The sequence below is a fragment of the Periophthalmus magnuspinnatus genome, chromosome 1, assembly GCF_009829125.3.
Source record: "Periophthalmus magnuspinnatus isolate fPerMag1 chromosome 1, fPerMag1.2.pri, whole genome shotgun sequence".
In the NCBI taxonomy this organism is placed as follows: Eukaryota; Metazoa; Chordata; class Actinopteri; order Gobiiformes; family Gobiidae; genus Periophthalmus; species Periophthalmus magnuspinnatus.
In genome coordinates this window covers 32509956-32532039 of record NC_047126.1, presented here as the reverse complement: position 1 = coordinate 32532039, position 22084 = coordinate 32509956, and the positions used below count along the sequence as shown (strand labels likewise).

Genomic DNA, 22084 nt, shown 5'->3' with positions numbered 1-22084 from the left:
AATGAAATAATTCAAAATAAAAAAGTGATAATTGATCATTTCGCAGCATAATAAGCGCGTTTTGATCCATCTAAATAAAGGTCAAATGTAGTGTTTAGCGCTCGCCACTTGTTGCAACGTCAGACTCGCATCTCTCCGGCAGCTCCGAGAGGACAGAGGAGGAGAGGAGGGGAGCAGGGAGGAGAATAGGGGGTACTTCGTCACATCCTCTGTCCATATATGGGCATGAAGTTTTACACGCAGCGGGGAATCCTCTCACTGGAGCTGATGAATGGGGAGGAGGGCCGAGGGAGCTGCCAAAGTGTATATAAGGAGAGGAAAGGGAAGTCGCTCATGTGAAATCCACAGCAAGCAAAAACGTACCTACAGAGGAGAGGAGCGAGCCATCAAGCGAAAGGAATACCAACATCACTCTCGTTTTTTACAACCTTCTGGATCATTTGTTTAAAAATTAACATCAAAGGGAGTTGAAATAAATACCACCCTTCGCCATTTGCGCTTCATTTTCCGCTTTCTACCTCTTTATACGATTTCTTTGGAGAAACGGACTTCTTCTAAGTGCAGCACTATGTTGAATAATATGGATTTGAACGCAAAAGATTCATTCTACCCTCAGTTTGATAACAGTTCTTCCTTGGGGATGGAGAGCAGCGTGCGCAAAGATAAGCAGGAGGTGTTCGTCGACGCAGAGCGAGGGGTACCTGCCCAGTTTGGCCACGGTGAGTACGCAGCTCTCCACTGGATTTAATCGTGATTTTAGGGATGGTTTGATGTGACATTAAGATAAACTGAGTACATCCATGGCGGTTTCACTATTGCGCACTTTGAAACGTGTTGCCAAGCAGTTTAGTGTGCACATTACGCACGAGTGTTTATGTAACGCATTTGACGATTTCTGCGGTGGTTTCTGAAGCGTGTATAGGTATTTTGCACATATTACTGAAGTCAAACGTTGAAATTCACTCATAATGAACCTAAACATGATTATGCAAATTACCATTGCAAGGACAATATGTTTAAACGTTTGAGGTGGTGTTTCTCCTGCCAGAAACACTGAACATCTTAAAAAATACTAAACAGTCGTGATGACAAAGTTTTTGTTTTTTTCTATTGTTTTATGTTCAACAGAAGGAGCCCCAGCCACTCTTAAAACTGAAGCTTCCAACTCAGAGTTTGCCTTCAACCCGTGCGAGTGCCCCAAAGAGAGCTACCCCCCCTCCTCACTCGCCTACTCCGGTAGTTTCTATGTGGAGGCATCTCAGGGGGCGCCGTGCAGCACCGAGACCCTGCTCAACATGATCACAGAGATTGTGGGCATCTCCACCATGCCCCTGACAGACATGCAGCAAACCACCGGCAGCTCCGTGGAAACCAGCAGCGCCACATTTGGGGATCTGAGCGCAAAGAGACATGTTTTCAACTGTTCCCCCCCCACGTACACGCAAGAGCAAACGTGCCCCAGTTATACAGAAGAAAAGAAGTCAGAGCCAAAGTCTGAGGCCGCGTCCTTCCCGGTGGTGGTGAAAAATGAGTTCGAGAGCAGCTGTTATGAATGGGGCTCCTTCAACAGTAAATCCGACTGTCTGGAGAGCACATTCCAGACTGAGACCTTCCCCATGTCCAGTGACTTCCCGCCCGAGCAGCACGTAGACGTCAAGGAACTTTTGGACACGTTCCCCTCTATGTGCCCGAACCCCGACATGGAGTTCAAAGTGGAGGGAGGAATTAAACAGGAGCCGTGTTTCAATGACACCTGCTCCAGCTACTCGAGCCCGCTGTACAACAGTTACCTGCCGCCTATGGGCCTATCCTCCAGCCAACCTCCGTCTGAACCCCTTTACTCCCCCCCAACGCTGCCATCTACCATTGATTCTATTCTATACTCTTCCCTATTGCCAGATTCTTTTGCCCAAAGTTATAACTCACGCACTACCAAGACCCCTCGGGCGAGAAAGGCCCCCTCCACGTCCCACGGCCCTGCCAAAGAGAAACCCTTCACATGCCCGATGGAGAGCTGTGACCGGCGCTTTTCGCGCTCGGACGAGCTCAACCGCCATATCCGTATCCACACGGGACACAAGCCATTCCAGTGCCGCATCTGTCTGCGCAGCTTCAGCAGAAGTGACCACCTCACAACCCACACCAGGACTCACACCGGGGAGAAGCCCTTCTCCTGCGACGTCTGCGGCAAACGCTTTGCGCGCAGTGACGAGAGGAAACGGCACGGACGCGTCCACCTCAAACAAAAAGAAAAAATGGAAATAAAGCCACAGGTTTCGACTGGTGCGTGGCCCTTCGCTCTTCCTGAAGGCATATGAGCGGCGCGCTTAAAACTCACTTGACGAGCATCTTTCCGTCTTGGAAGATACGGCAGCTGACTGTAGGTTGGACGGGCCTGAAGTCGCTCACTGACCCTGGGGTTAGACCAGCGGAGCGGGCCTGTGCTGCAGGAGCGGGGAAGTGACCGGCAAAGCTGCTGTGAGCGTCCGCGAGGCAGAGCTCTGTGCTGCGGCGATGCATGACTGCTGTTCAGCACCACTCCATGGGGACAGCTCCAACCTGCTCCTCCGAGCTGGATGTTTGCACTTACATTTAGTACTATCACATTTAAGATTCCTATTTTTTGCTTCTAGCACTCATAGAGCAATGGTTTGGACAATGTCTCTAAAACTGCATGTTTTTGTCAGTGTTTTTCCTTTAACCGGAATATCAGCCACTGTCAAGCTTCCCCTTCACTGTCAGTGGAGGCGTTTGACATGAATGTAAACTATATTTATGGCTTTGACTAAAGCTGACCCTTTGACCATATTTAGTGTTTTACTTCTTATCATTTGGTTGTCAGTGTTTAGTCACTGTTCTTTGTGTTGTAAATTGTTTGGTTTATTACGATTGTGAGAGATATATCATAAATGGGAAATAAATATATTTGTATGACTGTACCGCTTTGTATTTTTATAAGTGTATATTTTACATGGATCACATTTGATCATCATTTTTATGGTGAAATGTATTCTAAGTCATTAATAATGTCTTGGTTTTGAGGGCTATTGTATAAGACAATATTTTAAATGTAATGATTTCATATCAGAAACATGTTGGCACTTCATCCCATTGGCTGGTTTGATAATAGTATACATGGGACTGCTGATGGGCTTGTGAAATGGACCAGTATGTTCTCCATTTGAACAGAATGTACAGAGGTTTGTACAGTGCTAGAGGTACTAGCCCACCACAAACACATTGCTTTTGAGTAATCAGGTAGCACACATTGCTGCGAGGTGTGGACTGTATGTGAAATAAAAGGCTCGGACTCCTGCTGGAGATGCTCTATAGACTGACATGTTTCATTAGCAAAAAACATCACAGAGACTTTGGTGAAACTGTCACCGACAGGGTACTGCAAAAAGTAATTCAAATCGCCTTAAGTTATATTAACTGTTAAAGTAAGATTTTGTACATATACTTTCTACAATTCTTGAAATTAATATTGATGTTGTTATTTTTATGAAAATTTATGAACAAAATAAACATTTTCTGGAAACTTCACATTTTTTGCATTTTGTGAAAGTGAATGGACATTGTGATGAATCATGAACGTGATGCAGTGATCAGAGCAGTGAAATGAACACGTCTCAGAACACGCTGTAGCCGGCCACCTGTGGCACCCTCTGTGGCCTAACTTTAGACTTCACAGCTCCTCCCACCAGGCTTTGACTCCAAGTCAATGGTCCCTTATTCTGGCCTGCCTTTCACTCTGTGTGCTCAGTACCATTTCACTGCCTCTGCAGGTCCACTCAGAGTCAGTTTTCATTACAACTATGTGACCCAGAGGCAGGTATGTGCTCTGCCACATGCACTAACCTCTTTAAACATTTCAAAAGATGACGATTCTCCAAAAACGCAATCACCAGAGTACACCCATTTCACTGGGATCTTTGTCACACTCATTCTATGTCTTGACCCAAAGTCAAATCAAAGTTTTCCCAGTGTACAGTAATGGATAAATGTAAACAAACAGAGCATTCAAACGGCTCCTCTGCAGGTTTTAACCAACGAGTGCCACTCTCGCCTCTGAGTCACCCCTTTAAAATAATCACACCTGTGCTCCGTCCTCACAAAAATGTACACAGGAAATGATTTTTATAGTACAAATTTTGTTTTCACTTTTTATATCAATGTCTTTATTACTTCTGCCCTAATCATACATACTGTAATATTTTGAGATCTTTTTGTGTTGGGATTATCTGAGGCTGGGGGTGTCATTAACTAGTGCCAACATTGATTTGGACTTTTTTTTAATTTTTTTTTTATAAATAATCCCACCTGTGGTCCTTTGTCACAAAAGCACTGAAAAAGAATACCACATTATTTTTATGTTGTAAAGGTATTGTTCCAGTTTCTTCTTCATAAATGTCTTTGTTTACTCCTGCCCTAAAAATACTTACCTGATGTACCATGTTGTTCCAAAACTGTAACCCCTTAAAGAAGACCAACTACACTTGTGTCTGCTGCATCTGTGGATCATCAGGCTATACTTTGGACATTTTAAATTGCAATATTCATCTATAGCAACTTAATAAAAGACACAGCTCCACTGACCTCCGTGTTAGACAACTGTAGTGCCCAAGGAAGGCTGAGGTCGCCGTGAAAACAGCTGTGTAGAGAATCACAACCACAAAAGTATATTAGATTATTAGTTATTGTTTATTATTATTATTATTATTATTAGTAGTAGTAGTAGTAGTAGTAGTAGTAGTAGTAGTAGTAGTAGTAGTAGTAGTAGTAGACTGCATAAACTGAGCGTCTGACAGACTGACAGTAGCACTATGTGAATGTGCACGATGGACATGTCTGAAGAACATACAAGTTCCTCTAGCTGCTATAGAGACAAGTCTGTGGAACATTCAGACTTGCAGGTAAAGGACCTTTAAAACTCCTCTAGAACCTCAAGATGAATATGAACAAGATCCAATGCTCTCCAGCTGCTATAGAAGCAAGTCTGAAGAACACCTAAGGTCCTCTAGCTCCATAATGGACACGTCTGAAGAATATCTTAGGTCCTCTGCCTGCTACTGGCACAAGTCTGAGGAACATCCAAAATCCTCTATAACCTAGAGATACAAGTCTGAAGAACATCTACGGTCCTTCAGCTACTATTGGAAGTCTGAAGAACACCAAAGGTCCTTCCAGAAATTATTCTACCCCATCTGCCCCTCATACATAAGTGATAAGAGCATGTAATTGGTAGTTTTGTGGTGATGTCACACCTTCTGGTAGGGGTTTTCTCTATTGATCACATTGTACTTTGCCATGAAACATCCAATGTTAAATTCACAAGTGTTGCCCCTGATTATTTCTATCAGTAACTAGACGCAAAAGCTCACTGTATTATAAAACAAATCAGCGTTTAACTAATATTCATTTTAGATGCCCCTCATCTGTATTTAGTATTACTGACCTATAGAATGTTGTGATGTCATTTGAAACTTAGCAATAGCTCGGATAGCAACGTTAGCCGTTTTGACGAGGAATAAATGAGAGCTGAAGCAATTTGTCCAGTGCAAACCAAAGTGCATTTATTCACCAACAAATAATATTTACAAAAACAACAGGTACAGCTTAAATACTAGCACAGCAACAACAGCCTGTACACACGAGGACTGAGGTTAGCTTCTTTTATAGAGCTCTTCCTTTAATTGACCACTCCCACACTCCAGCACAGGTAAGTACAGGTAAGTTTAACTGTATTTTAAAAGTTAGCCTTAGCAAAAACAGTGATAACATTTATTCTATGAAATTCGAGCTCTTTATTAATTTAGAAGTGAACTGTGTAGAAAACAGACTAGATTCAAAAGATAAGATGCTCCAACGCCATGAGACTCTATTTCCCAGAGCACCTAAAATGGCAAACACAGGAAGTATGCACAAATTCCAACAATTCAATAATAAGCAGTTAGTTCATTCACATATACTATACTCATTTCTTTTTGTTAGAGGTTGCTTGCTTTACAGGTCCCATATCGTGCTGTTTTTATTTGTTATAATGTTATTTCATCGTCACAAACATGTGTGAATGAAACAAAACACAACTCCAGGTCTGTTTTTGAGGAGGTAACAGCATTAGAACATGACTTAAAGTTCACAAGAGTCCATTTGGAGTAATATGGGACCTTTAAGTTGAGGCTTATGTAATGGAGTAGTCACATTAGACAGCATCTTTTGAATTTTGAGGAATTATCGCATACTAAAAGAGCATTATAACACTGTCCGGTTTTGTTGCAAAGTATAAGCAGGAAAAAAAAGAAGACAAGACTGCTAAACGATTTTCAACACTTCTTACTACTTACTGTTCCAACAATCTGCCCGAGCGAGCCATGCCGGCGCTTCCACATGTATTATGGGACTGGGAGCAGGAACACGGTAGATTCAGGGCCCCGTGTGACGTAGACTCCTGGCACCACACACACCAGCTGGCCCGCGGGAGTGCGTAAGTGGCGACGTACTCTGACAAGCATACTGTAGCACATGGAGGCCTGTAAGCAGTATGGCTCTGTCCATCACGAAGATTACTAACAATAGCTGGAGTATATCAGGAAGCTTGGGGCTGGCTCAAGTAAACAGTGTCCCGCAAGAAGTATTTATGATTTCAGTTCTAGTTTATTTAATTTATTTTGGTAAAGCCACAAATCACAACAGCAGACACCTTGCAGGGCTTGGAAAAAATGATGGAAGAATGGAAGAAGTACTCAAGCTTGTTAAGTAAAAACACACATGTCAGAGCAAAAAAAAAAATCACATCTACTTAAGTAAAAGTATTAAAGTACCTGATTAAAAAAGAACTTAAACAGTAAAAAGTAAAAATATTTCTTGCAGATTTTGATCAAGATTTGCGCTGATTTTTTTTTCCCCACAGCTGTTTATGGTTATATTTTTGTTTGCTCAAATTGTGTTAAAAATAAAGCACTCATCCTTTTCTGCATGTCTCAAACAATGATAAAAAGTACTTTTACTTTTCAGTCCTGTTCAAAAATGTAGTTGAGTAGAAAGTTCAGATACTGCTCTTAGGTGTAGTGCAGTAAAAGTAAAAAGTCACCACTTTTAAATTTACTTAAGTAAAGTACAGATACCTAGTGCAGTACTTTACTACTTTTATTTTGTTACATTTCGCACTGGATTTAACCAACAGAAAGTTAAATAATCAAATAGTGAAACAGTCATTGGTCAATACCAGACAAAATTAATCAACATTCACAGGACACAAGCAAATGGAGAACTGAACCCAGACCCTCCCTCTTGTCTTAGACCCTCCCTCTGTCCTTAGTCCCTCCCTCTGTCCTTAGTCCCTCTTTCTGTCCTTAGACCATCCCTCTGTCCTTAGACCCTCCCTCTGTCCTTAGTCCCCCCCTCTGTCCTTAGATCCTCCCTTTGTCCTTAGACCCTCCCCCTTGGCAAAGAAAAAATGGCAAAACGTGGAGAACTTTTTTAGATTTTTGTTTTTCCCTTCAGAAACAATTTGGTTTTATTCTGAATATGGATCTGTTGCTGTTCAAAATTGTTTTATTGATTTCTTTCTTAAATAGAACAAAACACACATAGCCTACATCAATGACCACAGCAGAAGCAGCCTCACATACACATCTCCACACTCCATTAAATGTCTGTGTTCAGGAGCGGCCACGTGTGATGCCTCAAATCACAAATCATGTAGTTTAAACACTTGAATAAACAAAATAAAAGGCTTCCAAATATGTTGACTCCTGTTTTCCCTGCACTTTTACAAACAATTGATACTTTGCATCTAATGTCATCAACGTTCCTTGAGGTTGTGATGCTAACTATAGGCTCTGTTTTGTCTTGAGCTCTGTTACTCTATTTAAACTTTAATCTGATTTTTATTTTAAGATCTAACCATAAAGAACTGACCTAGTTTGAACTACAACAGGTGAGTTGATTTGTGCTGTTAAGTTCCTCTCATAAAACATTACAATCACAAGGTAGGTAAAGATATTTTCATTTTTTCAGTTAGTCACTCTCACCTTTTCTTGAAAACACCTGAACAGGATCATATTGAACAGCTTCTTGAAAATCATTTACAACTTCTTGTTTAAGTTGTTTAAATCCATTTTACATTTTTTCTTGAGTGTTCAATCTTAAAACTTTTTCAGTAGTTATTGCTTATGTGTGCATTGTGTCTCCAAGGTAACTCCTGAATGTTCCACCATAGGCATAACAGTAGTACAGCAGCAGCATAGGGTGACCTAATGTCCCATTTTACCTGGGACAGTCCCAGTTTTGATCACCTCATCTCATGTCCCAGTAGATTTATCAAAAACCATTAATTTGTGCCTGTTTCATACAAGAAAAGTCCAAAGTGTAGCTATTTTTGACTAATCTGATCCCTGCCAACAATAAAGATAGGAATACATTTCATTTGTTGAGCTAAAATGCACAAAACTGTGCTGGAAAATGAGCATAAGGCAAACAAAAAAAATGCCTCACAACCTGTGTGTTCAAAACCCACTTTTGAATTTTGAAAATCTGGTCACTCTGTGGATAGTAAAATCATAACTAGAATAATCTAATGATGGGATTTTTGGCATGTGTTTACATTCACATGAGAATGAGAAAAATAAAAAGCACCTGTGACACGTGTCACTAAAGCAGTGGATTTTTCAAGAAGCTGTTGAATTTGTAAGAAAGACAGTGCAATGAATCTTAAAATGACGCTATCATTCTTAAACACTTGTGATTTCCTTTTTGTCTCTCCACATTAGTTTGGCCTTTTTTCATAAATCTCCTTGTCAAACTGTACACTGGTATGAAAAACATGAAAAACATCACATTCATCAGACCAGACGAGAAATGGTCACATTTTTATATAGCACTTTTCCACGTTCAAGGCACTCAAATCACTTTACATCAACAAACCACTCACCTATTCACACACACATTCACACACACATTCACACACCAGTGTACACACACACTGGGGGCAAGGCGGGTTAAGTGTCTTGCCCAAGAACACAACTGTATTCATGTCGTTCAGCCCTAAGAGGTAACTGCTGTTGTGATTTTGGGCTTTACAAAGATAAAGTGGATTGAATTTGCTCAACCAATGATGCTTATGTGGAGAGCAGGATTCGAACCACCAAACTTCAGTGGACAAACACTCTATCAACTGATCTAATGTCGCTCAGATGTCACGGTTTATCTGTTTTTTTTACTGAAATGTTCGGTAATGATCAGATTTTTGATGTGCATGCAAACACAACCACTGAGTCTCACTCCTGAGTTCTGCAGAATTAGGGAAAAACATGTAGTGATGGATATTCCAGTTGTGAATAGTGGCGTTTTGCATTCACGCTGACCATTATCTTCACGCTGACCATTATCTCCACACTTGAAGACTGGAGAGTTATTGAACTTTGGCCAGTGATGGGATTTTTTTACGTGTGGATTCTGATGCTCAAACTTCACATTTGCATATCATAAATGGTACTTGATACAGTATACCTAAGGCGTGAGTGCTACGTTTCACTTATATGTTGTCCTTATTCCCAAAAAGCTTCCTCTCTCAGACAAAGACATAAATCAGGTCTTTTGCGCGGGACTGACATTTATGTTTTCGACTACTGCGGATATGCATAATTGCCGAATCCATTAAGTGATTGTGCTTGGGAGGGCACATGACCACCACCGAGAAGTACGCCCCCCCCCCACCGACCCTCCAACTCCCCACCCACCCTCCAACACCCCGATCGTGGACCTTTTGCTGTGAATGGCAGCACATCAAGTCCATTAAGTCCTTGCCAGAGTATTACTAATGCAAACATGTTAACATTTGGGGTCTATGCAGAGTAGTGGTTCAGAGTGACTCACAGTCGCACACACATTTATCCCAGAATACAAGGCAACAAATAGATATTTCTTCACGTCTCCATTGTCTCTTCCAATTAATCGCTTGATGCCGGATTGCCTGTGGATAGATCAATGACACTAGTTATCTGGAGCGACCAAATGAGTGTGCTGGCTCAGGATTAAATAGAATCTGTTCAGCTGACAGCGGAGGATTCGACAGGCCGGGATTCAGAGGATAAACGTCACTTCGAGACATGATATGTACTTGACTTGTACGTGTTTGTTACTCAAACAAGCCAAAGCATTTATTCTTCATAAATCACCACAAAAGTTGTTGTTTTTTTTCATTATTTTCTCTCTCCTTTGCATCATGCACAAATAAATGCCTAAAGCTGCAACCCTTTTGACTGTCAACATCTTCTTTTACAAATTTACATATATACAGAAACACACTTCTCAGCACTGATATTGTCACAGTCATAGTAACTGATATAGGGAAACTAGCACAGCAGTCATAGCTGCCCTGGGGCAGACTGACAGAATGTAACAGTCATCCTGTGGCAATTGTCTCAAAACTATCAAACACATCCATTTATCAGACTAATCTCTAGTCTCTGGGGTGCTACTGACTAACTGCAAATACCATGGCCCATGGCTGTTATGGCTTTAAGTAACTTACAACCAAACCAAGTGAGGGGAGAAAGTTAATCATGCAATGCAAAGTGACTTTAGCTGTTAAAAAGGACTATGTCAGACCAAAGTGATATTACTGTTCATATATTGCACAGCTCCAAACAGCAAAACCACTGCTGCCTGTGCTGTTGCCATGATTACCGCATGTGGGACTATTGCTACACTTTCAACGCTAGCAATTCTACATGTATGGCCAACAAAAGTGAACAAGTCTTCAACATGACGTTTTGCCGTCTGATGTACCAGCCCCTGCAACTTTCTGTTTGAAGGAAAGAGCGTCTGCTCATAACAAATCATTTCATTCAGAATGAAATCTTCTCTCGCTTATTCTCTGTTTAGAGCTTTGTCATGATTCACTCACACTGTTCTCCAGTCCTCTGTGTCATTTTATTTCTTTTCTTTCATTTGTAAGTCACCATGTCTGCTTTGACACAAACAGACCATGCGTTTGGTTAGTCTGCATGTCAATCATGCCCCTCTGAGAGAGAAGTTGAGGTCCCAGATAAAGGCATATAGGCTAACATTTTGCAGTTAACTCTTCATATGACACTAGTGTGTTGGAAATAAATTATGACTAACCCAAAACTAAACCTGTACTAGACCAGGATCAAACAAGGACTAAACCGGGACCAAAGTATTTCTACATCAGGTCCCAAAAGGGACCACTTTATGACCAAACTAAAAGTAGACTTTAAAATTATGTTTGAAAAAGTATTCGGTCCATGTTCTTACTGTACAATACTTGAGCAGCCTATTCACACTCCACCAAGGCCTAGTTATGTGTGAAGTGCTGTGCATCCTCTTTATCCATGCTTGAACTCCAAAACAGACCTACCTCTACAACAATAATCCAATAATGACTCTCAGAATGCATGTAAAACAAATTTATTTGCTTGCACGGGGGATTAGGAGGCTGTCTTCGTGGCTCCGACTGCATGTATCGGGTCACCTCAAGTGGCTATTAATAATCACAGCTCTACTTGAGACGGTCTATATGGCCACACTGCCTCATTTGCCTGTGGATTGATCTATTGTGGGGGGTAATCACCATGTAATTTTATGCGTGGCTTTAAAATGTGCAGCGGGGCACGTCACGGGGTGGACTCAAGTAATCAAGGTGCATAATCGCATGGCGCTAATGGTAATCAGGCTTTAGCGGATTAATTCCTCCGGATCGTACATGCGGCTGTATCAGATGTGAAGAACGGTGTAGGTGGTCTGGAGAGCGCAGGTGATTAAGATGGAGACAAGCGTAGCGCCGACAAGGATCTCGTTATGCAAACATACCAAAAGAGCCTAATTCTTTCCTTTGTTCTGATTTCCAAATATCTTCATTTGTGTTGCTGATCAGCCGAAGTGATGAAGAGACCCAGAAGCCTAACTCACTTACTTTGCTTGATCCTTTTCTAAATGACAAGTCAACTCTGGGTCAAGGAGTCCAGTCTCCCACTTTTATCCAGTGAACACCATCTCTATGGTAACTACGTCAATGGGATGGCGGTATATATACGGTACCTACACTGAATGGAAAGCAATGAACATGCGGCCCTGCTACTTGAATGACTTCATAGCAATTCAATTACTCAGGAAAATTTACAGCTGCCCTTGAAATAGTCCAGGTTTGAACCCTCATAATAGGGCTCTGAGCTGTGTACGTGTTGACCTACAGGCTCAAGAAATAATACACTCTTCTAATTTATCTTCTCAAGGCTATCAAAAAATCCATTACTCTCCTGGAACTATGCTGTTTGTTACACAGCAGAATTCACTCATATTTAAAAAATATTACTGTAGCCCCTTAATTGTATTTACAGTTACAGTTTGACTTTTACTTTTGCCTGTCAGTAGCATTACTCAAACTGCAGTGCATTCTTCATTTACTTCAAAATTGTGGTTGATAACAATATAGCCGCAGCTGCCCTGGGGCTGACTGACGGAAGCCTGCCTTACACTCTATGATGGCGGCCTACGACGAGTCCAATTACCACACATAGACAGAGTGTACTGGCTCGAGCTGGGATAGAGGCGACAGGTTTTCTTGTTGTTCTTCCATTTTAGCTAATGACAGGAATATGAACACAGAAATTTAAAACAACATGAGTTCATTTCAAATGGTCAAGTTATACACTAACTTCTAACTACATGCTGACCATTCCTTTTATTGTATAAGGAAATGCATGTATCAAGGCTCATATAAGTCTTCAACCACATATTATGGCTTTCGTTGCCTGGTAAATCCAGAATGATATATCTCTGTTTTTATACAGACTGTTATCACCCTGGTCCCTCCATTGCATCTCAAACCTGGTCAAATGTGATCGTGCATTCACATTTGTCTTTTGACACATGTGAAATAAAGGAGCTCATTGATTCTGCAGAAATCCACATCGTTTTTTAGCCCCCTGTGAGATTTTTTTCCCTTTTTTTTCCTATATATTTCTATATGGACAGACCATGCCTGTCCCCGATTGGCTAATCCACCTGTCAATCACGCCCATTTGGAAACGGGGAGATTCACTGTTGACCAGACTCATGTCGTCATAAAGTATTGAAGAAGTGTGTGTTCTGGATCCCAGGCAATGTCTTTTCAACAGTGTGAAAAAAGTGTAGTTTTTTGACAATCACAGCCTCATTGAACAGCTAAACAGTCCATCAAAAGGCACAGTATCAGAGCGTTTTCATGTCAGACTTGACTGAACCAGACTGTGGTAAACTATAGGAACAGTTTAAAACAGGCATTACCTCTTACCTCTACAGTGCAATCTCCCTCAGAGCTTCTTTTACATACTTTTGATACATGCTACTACTCCATGGAGTCAATCATCATCACCATTTACCACTGGTCATAATCAGCATTTACAAATGCACATGCTCGAATATGCCTTCATTTCCTCTCTGGTTGGTACAGGGTCAATTTCTAATAGACAAACATCAGAGAATGACCAAAACACACCACCTCTTCCAAAAACCCAAGTGCAGATGACAGTTCAGTGCATTTAGTTTGAGAGCAGTTGATGACTGCTGAAAAATACAAACTGAGCATCAGAAAGGAGATAAGTGACTTTGAATGTGGCATACACTCAGGCACGAGAAAGCTAAAATATCCAAGGACATCTCTGGGTTGCACATGAAGGACATTCAGAAAGGTAGCTACAGGCTAACTAAAATATACAAACCTCTGAATCATACTGCGATACAAACAAAACATACACACAACAAAAAGGCAAGGTCGTAATAAAAGGTGCAATTTACATGAAGTAGTGTAAAGTGTGTGTCTGTAGTTTGAGAGAAGTCCAGGCTCTCGGTCCCCCTCCTCCTGTAACAGGAGCCTGCTGACTGACCCAGCCCCTCACAGCCCTGAGAGACACAGGATGTGATGTTAACCGTTAACCTGGTCATTCGTAGTACACTACTGCTGCTTCCTCTAACTACGACTGATCACTGCCATCAGTCACAGAGGACGTCAGCTGTCTGCACACACCTTCACTCGCTCCTGCTCCTGTCATGGAGAACTAAACTGGGTTAACAATGACCTGTCCGACTCCCGTGTTTTGACGTGAGGAGGGAAACATGGCTTTATATGGCGCCTGCATATCATCTGCAGCCATGCACCACTGCTAAAAGCATCCTGGAGTGACAGTAATGACTCTGAAGGAACTTTGTGCTGGTGTGAAAAATTGTCGATCATTGTTGCAAATATTCAGATCACTGCTGTCACATTAGCATGCAGCCATCTTGCAGATTGTCTCTCAGGATGAAAAGGCGATTTCACTCATCTACATAGACAACTGGTTAACCCTCTTCCCGTGCTGCAAATTAGTGAGTGTCCAGTAGAGTGCAGAATGATTACTTTAGCGCTTTGACATTTGCAGCGGCCGTAATGAGGCATGTCTATGACAGCTGTGTCACTTGCAGCAGCCTATGTCTCGGTTCTTCAGTTGAACGCTGGGAAAGCAGGCGTACTGCGGCCAAACACTGGCACTCTCTAGATAATGATGGCTCACCCGTGGAGAAGCCGCCGAGAACGTGTCGAAGTCTGAGGGAACTGTGTGTGTCGTAGCCTCACAAAGAAACTCCTTGTGTGTGTGTATGTGTGTGTGTGCGCGTGTGTGTGTATTTGCATGTCTGTCATTGCCAAGACAGAATCAGAGACATAGAGAGAAGGCTAGGCTGGGACATAAAGACTTGTAGTATAAAATGAGTGGGCTCACACAGTGTGTACCCTCCCGTCAAGGCAGGCTAATGATTTGCATGTGCACACCAGCAGCCTCCATGCCAGCCACAGTGCGCTTTGGAAATTAACCATCAGAAATCAAGCATCACTCACAGAAGTGCTGTGAAATATATGCAAAATGTGGCCACTTCAGTATTAGCGGAATGAAATTGGTGCGCTGCAACAGTTGTTCTAATGCTGGGAGCGGCTTGTAATTTAAATGTATGCCTATAGATGAAGCCAAGCATAAAAAATGATTTTATGTAAAACTGCCAAAAGATACAATAAGCCCACCTCAGCATAGATAGCACAGCAAAGTAATCTCAAGATCAAGCTACATTTATACTGCTAGGTAATGGGTAATACATTGAAAATATTGTTGGGCTGGTTATGGGAGGATATTCCAAGTTCTTAGGGTTTAGAAAATATTATAATTGTATATTAACATAATGGAAAATAGAAGCTCAGTCAAATTACATGTTTTATATATGTCAAGTTGAGAAACACCTCCAAAGGTAGTAGACAGTTGAGCCAAGATCCTGTGGGACTTCAGATACAGACTGAGAGTGAACCAACTGGACATTGTGGTGGTGGATAAACAACAGAGCAAAGCTGTTGTGGTGGACATCGCAGTACCAAGTGGGAACATCAGGAAAAAGGAACATGAGAAACTAGAGAAATACCAGGGGCTCAAAGAAGAGCAGTGACCCCCAAATATTTATATATAAAAACACTATTCTATAGGCACAGTAGGATATGAATAATTATTCTCAACTTTGCCTAGTCGGTTTGCCGAGGAGTAATTTCTATTCAATCTATAGTCCAAAAAGTACCATTCATGTAAAGTGTTTTTTGTTCTGTTTTGTTGTTTTTAATACAAGACACAAAAATAAAAGAAATGTACATTGATTTCTGGAAGGCTCCTCTGCTCAGGAGTTCATAGAGGGGAAGGCTTTAGAAACAGCAGAACTATTATGTATTTGGACCCCTAAATTCATAATAAATTCACCTTTGAATCAGGTTGCCATAGTGCACAGTCCAGTGACTGTTTTCTTTTCTTTGTTGGTTCAATTTGTTGAACCTCAAAAATCATAACTACATAACACTGTCAAAGAGTGTGGAAAAATCATTGGGATTCAGTGCAGTGACATGTTGGACCTGTGACACAAGGTCTGTATCTAAAGTCAGGCAAATAATATGAGCTCCTGCTCAGCCTTTCACAGTTCAAGCCCCTGCCTCTGGCAGACGCTTTGTTGTGCCCAGATGTAAATTAAAAAACTCTTTTATTCCTGCGGACATAAACCTCCTCAACAGCTCCTCGAGGCCTGGTCACTGCTGCAGCTCGCCTTCACCTGCACTCACTCATGTAAATTGTTGTCCTTGTATTTTTAGGTACTGTTGTTTCTTTCTTGTGTGTGATGTCCTTGTGTGAAAGTTTTAAAGATGGAGGCTACACTAGAAGTGCCCCTAGGGAACAAATAAAGAAATCTAATCTAATAACAATACTAAAAACAACAGCAATAATAATAATAATAATAATAATGGAATAATTTAAATTGCAAGATACTTTCAATTTATTTTACTATAAGAAATATTTATTTACTGGAAACTGCAAAGCAGACAGTAAAATATCTATTTCCCACTTTGTCTAAAAACATAAGGCACTAAATTGAATGCCTGGATTATTAATACATATAAACACCCACACGCACGCTCACGTGTGTGTGTGCGTGTGTGTCTCTGTATGTGTGCGTGTGTGTGTATGTGTGTCTGTGTGTGTGTATGTATCTGTGTGTGTCTGTGTGAGTCTGTGTGTAGGATTCATGTAACTATCCGTGTTATCTGTCATAGGTTTGTTGAGCAGTGCCTTGTATTCCTAACAGTTCATTCTGACTGATTAACCCAAACTGGCAACAAGTTTTTAACAGTTTCGGTCTCACATTTTAGCACAAGGCAGCTGCAGCAAGCTTTTCCATCTCCATCCAAAGTCTTGTGTGTGTTTGCTGGAGCCATTAAGAACTTAACATTTTAGTATGGTATGAGGAAAATACAGATTTTCATTCTATGAATATTTTCACATTTTTTCTGTGTCAATGCAAAGATGTTATGAAGCAAAGAGTATCAATTGTAAGAAATTGGCAGTTACTCTGTTAACGCTGAGTAGTTTCTGAAAGACCGTACATTTACTTAAATGATTCTTAAGGTAATGGTTCCTATTTTGCTGCATTAAGTAAGTGTCGCATCAGTGCGGTCTCCTCCCTTTCTCACTGTTACCCTTCTATAGGGCATAATAGCCATCTTTGCCCCCAAGTGGCTTTTAGCGTGTGATGGACTGTCGGCCTTAAGCTGCAGGGGGGCACATGGGGAGTGACGTGTCTCCTTGTCTGAGTATATAGGAGCCATGCTGAGGTCACCCAGGGGTGCATGTGCCACAGTCTGTTTCCCAAGCCTAAAAGCAGGGCCCGTATATCACACACAGACCGCCTCTGATCTCAAACCTACAGAGGCATGTTCAGTCCCCCAGTGATTCTTAGAGCTTTAAATGAGCCTTTCATATGTATGACTCAGATCAACAGCGGATATTTAAAAAGCAAAACACTTTCTCCGCAGCTCTCAAACTCCCTTGTCCTGTGTTGTAAGTAATCAGCATGTGAATTAACCAAAAGTACAGTTGGAAGCACATTGTTACCTGCTGTGTGTGTGTGTGTGGGGGGGGGGTGTGTGTGTGTGTTGTGATTATGAACTGACCTCAGAGGCACTTGTGGTTGAAAATAACTTTGAGAAAACATCTAATTTGATAAAAGAGCATTTCGGGCTCACCTGCACACAGCTAAACAAGTCGCTCTAATGACTTGGGTTCGCTTACAATTCTAAGGTATGGAATTTTAAACAAAAATCTAAAATAAATTAAATGAATTAGGGGAAAAAATCCTGAATTGTAAGAATACATTTTATTTTTGAAACCTGGTTAGAGTAAAGGCACGCTACGTAACCTTTTTGGTGGCGGGTCTGCAACCTGCTTGTCTCCATGGAGATCATATTGTAATGGTCCACAGTATAGCATTAAACTTTCCATAGAAACAAACACCATGATGGCCAAGTTACAGAAAGTACAGAGTAATAATGTATGTTTTGAGCAATAATAACACATTGTAACTGAATAAATAATAAATTGATAAGTTGAATGCCATACTGTGGAACATTTCAGGCAAAGCAATTACATCTCCATGGAGACAAGCAGAAAGGTTACGTGGTGTCCCTTTAAATGTATTATATTTTAGACTTGGATAATGCAAAAGATGACATTCTCTATGCTCTCTGTGTAATATTCATCATAATTTTAATATGAAATAGAAAATAATCATTTCATATTTCTAAAGCAAAATTACTTCTTTCTGCATTTTCACTTTTCAAACTATTTTAGATCAATCATTTTATATAATTATTTAATTTAATATATGTATAATTAGTTCACATATTTACAATTTCATGTAATTGTCATTTCAAGTACATTTTAACAAGGTTTTAGCTCCCTACGTTTTTTTGTGTTATATGCAACATTTTGAGGACTTTTAGCCATTCAAAAGACAGTAAGATAAAATAGTACATAATATTTGTTAATTCGTATGGCAACAGCCCTAATTTTTCATCAGCTTTGAACTGATTCAGGCCACAGAAAATATATGGGAAAGTTACTATAGCTTCAACCATGAAACAAGTGCCTGCTGCTTAATTAACAAAGAGTAAGGACAAAATGTCATCTGTGTCCTGTCAATCACTTGAGTGGCATCCCGGGGTGCGCTTCCTGTTAACAAGATATGTTTACAGCATCAGCATTGGGCTCCCACTGTCTGTGTATTGGTGCACTAATACTTGCCGTCGGCCCGCAAGATTGACGCATCCATTAACTATTAACTCAACCAGGAACTTTGGGAGAGATGCATAGTGACAGAGTCTGGGGGCTGAGGCAGGCCTTTCCATTGTCACCACAACACAACATTTCCCAGTGGCAGGACGCTGCAGCTAACCATTAACCAGCTACTGTCCTCTAGCAGAGTGGACAGCCATGTAGTCCCAGGGCTTAAAGGTTGGGGAAAGATTAACCTCGTCACGGTTGGGGTGCTTCCTATCGTCATGCCGATAAATAAAAAGATGCAGGTCCTTCCATCACCATCAGCTCTTCCTTTCCTCCCACTCCAACGCTGTGTTTGTGCCTCTGCTGGCACCACTGACAGCCGTGTCTTATGAAGGAGGACGAGATGGATTGGACCAGAGATGCTGCTTCCTGCTTCCGAATAGGAGCATTTAAGGACCTATGGAAGTTTTGGAATAATATTATCCTTTAAAGGTGTACTATGGAACTTTTCAGATGAAGGGCACTTGTTTCTCTCTTCTTGATGTTGTTGCTTTGCCTCAAATGTTCCACAGTATGTTATTAATTCAACTTATTTATCTTTTGTTTATTCAGCTGCCGGTGTTATGACAAAAAATACGATGGGAATTCTTAATGGTCCTAGATTATATTAAGCCACGTTATAATGTTACTGCATCAAAAACAGACCTGAAGTTGTGTTTTGTTTCATTCACACATGTTTGAGTAAGACTTTATTATTGATCTGTCTACATCTCCAAAGCTCAAGATGCTCTGTTCCACCTTATGATGTCATGAAGTGGTAGTATTCAAGTTAACAGCTCCTTTTTACCTTTAGTTCAGTAGCACATTGGCAATTCCAAGGCTGAAATGATCCAAATAATTCTAGTGAAGGTGTGTGGAGTTTAAAAACACACCGGAGCACTTCCTGTATCACATCACATGATGACATCACAAGGTGGAACAGAGTGTTTTCTGTTTGAGAGAAGAACCTAAATATGCCAGATTTGAGAGTTAAACATGTGAATTTAACAAAACACAAGTCCACGTCTGTTTGTGATGAGGAAACATTACACACACATACACACACACATTACACAAGTTGCGTAATATGTGCCCTTTATTATTATTTATTATTAATACTGGTGGGTCACCTCTACAGATTTGACCTGTCACTTGCCTGGTTCCATCACCTGTTTGTCTCCATGGATATAGACACGTGTAATGTCATACTGTGGAACATTCCAGGCAGAGGTAACAAAACCATAGAAGCAGGGCCCAGATAATTGACCAGAAAAGTGTATATCAGTGTCTCTCACATGTGGAAGGCCTCTCTTTTCAAAAATTCTCATAACATTCAGAACAAAATATCTAACTTTTTTTTACCTGGGATAAGTAATAGTTGGTGCTTCGACTGTTGATTCTGCAGAGATCTGTGCTGTTTCTCAGTCCTCTGTGTTTTTTGTTTTTCTTTTTTGTCCCTCTGAGCCATCATGCATCTCTCTGATTGGTCAATCACACCCTCTGGAATTGTGGAGACCGAAAATGGTTTCATTTGTCTTTGTAAATCTTTGTGAAAGTGCATGGTTCTGGCTGGTCAAGTAACAGAAAAGTTATATAGTGCATCTTTTACTGTAAGAATTTCAAAACTTTTCTTTTTAATTCAGAAAAGGACAGTTTTGAAGGATACACACTCATAAGGACACATGTTCCCTTTTTTTTTTGGCATTAAAGTGAACTTCACAGTTAAATTTAATACTTTTGTTATTCAGTTGTTTTATTCTTTCCACCACTGCATAAACCAAAGCCGTGGTGAGTCTCTTTTTAATCTGCGTTGTCTTTGGGCTGTGCTGTTAAACTCATTGACAACACTAATCTCTCATGTACGTCACGATTGCACCTCAGGAGGGGTCTACGGCAAAACGCACTCAGCTCTTGAAAGGTTTCCCCAGTCAAATGCAAATCCAGGTCTGAATCCACCAGAACATGAAAATATAACTGACTTTTCCCAGGAGGTGTAAACGCTCCACTGGACAGACTGTATTGTTGTCTTTCAGGGAGTATTTAGACACGTGTACAAGATTTGTTTTGGTCCTGGTTTAGTGGTGGTCTAGTCCAGGTTTAGCTCCTCGTTTAGTCTCAATTTTGACGTGGTAATTGTGTTTAAACGCTTCCATAAACACCTAAAAACTGCCTCATGCAACAAGCACTTGAATTTCAACAATTCTCTTGGTGTTTGTCTTTGTTGCACACATTTAGATGATGTCTCTAGCTGCAATGCTCCTCTGTGCCTTTCCATGCCCCATTTGAAAAGGTTCTTTTTAGAGTTAAAAAGTTGACACATTTGACATTGGCCTCCGTCATTATATTGTGTAGCTCTTGATAAAGTGAGCAAAACTCGGCAGTGTCCCTCAGTCCCTGTCCTGCCTGGGTCCATGTGGACTGAAGAGCTTTCATGTCTCCTGAACAGTCTACTTCTCATTACAGAGCGTAGTGGTCCAACATCAAACGGACTCATTATTTTCAAAAAGAGAACAGGCACAAGTGTCTGCCAAAAGTCAGAGCTGCTAAGTGTCAAACAAAACCACGCATGGTCTACATGGGAAATACTGCAGCTTAATGTGGAATATTTACCATGAGTACGGTAATATCACAGTGCGGCAGATACGGTGGCCCGGAAGTCACATAAGCCAAAAATCAATTCAAATGTCTCACAATATAGATATGATTCATGTAATCGAATGGTTCACTGTTGAGTTCGTCACCAGGAACAAACATGTGTACAACCTAGTAATACTGTAAAGGAAAAAAGATCAGTGCGGCTTCTGACATGTTTGTCCAAAAGCCAAGATGGAAGTTCAGTTTAGAACATTTACAAAACAAGTGTCACTTTAGAGCACTTTGCATTAAGGCAAATGCATAGTGTGTTTAGTGTGTGTTACTGAATTCTCTGTTCTGTATTTACAATTGGCTCTGTGCAGAACAGAGTCTGACTGTTAGCGTCACTACTTCCTGTCCAGTTTGATCTCTATGAGGTTTTTGCGCTAAAATGGATAAATATCTAAAGATGAGGTAGTGGACAGGGAACTGCGGGTGGGTCAGGGGTCAGAAAGCGGTCGTAATAATTAATATAACCAAAATATTAATAATAAAAAAAACAAAATATGAATTAGAACTGGTCAATGATTTGATTTGAGTTATCTTTATTTGAACTGATCTAAACCTTTGTTAGTTACATATTCTAAGATGGGACATAGAACAAAAAACTGCCCCCCCCCTCCAGACCACAGTGTCAACAGAGAGGATGTATAGTGCAATTGAAGATAGTGTTTTTCCTCATAAAGCTAAAATACAAGTTCATCCCTGTATCGTTTCTGCGTGTTCATTAAAATGCTGCTGTTTTGATACCGCACAGACAGTCAGCTCTTTGCAGAATTACTCCTATTTAT

General features: G+C 40.8%; 1 protein-coding gene across 1 annotated transcript; it reads left to right on the top strand.

Annotated features, from left to right (window-relative positions):
- The first annotated feature begins 335 nt into the window (after window positions 1-335).
- LOC117369990 (early growth response protein 2) lies at window positions 336-3421 on the top strand. Its single transcript, XM_033965370.2, has 2 exons — window positions 336-719; window positions 1129-3421. The coding sequence occupies exons 1-2, from the start codon at window positions 569-571 to the stop codon at window positions 2316-2318; spliced, it is 1341 nt and encodes a 446-aa protein (XP_033821261.1). The 5' UTR covers window positions 336-568; the 3' UTR covers window positions 2319-3421.
- Window positions 3422-22084: the final 18663 nt, after the last annotated feature.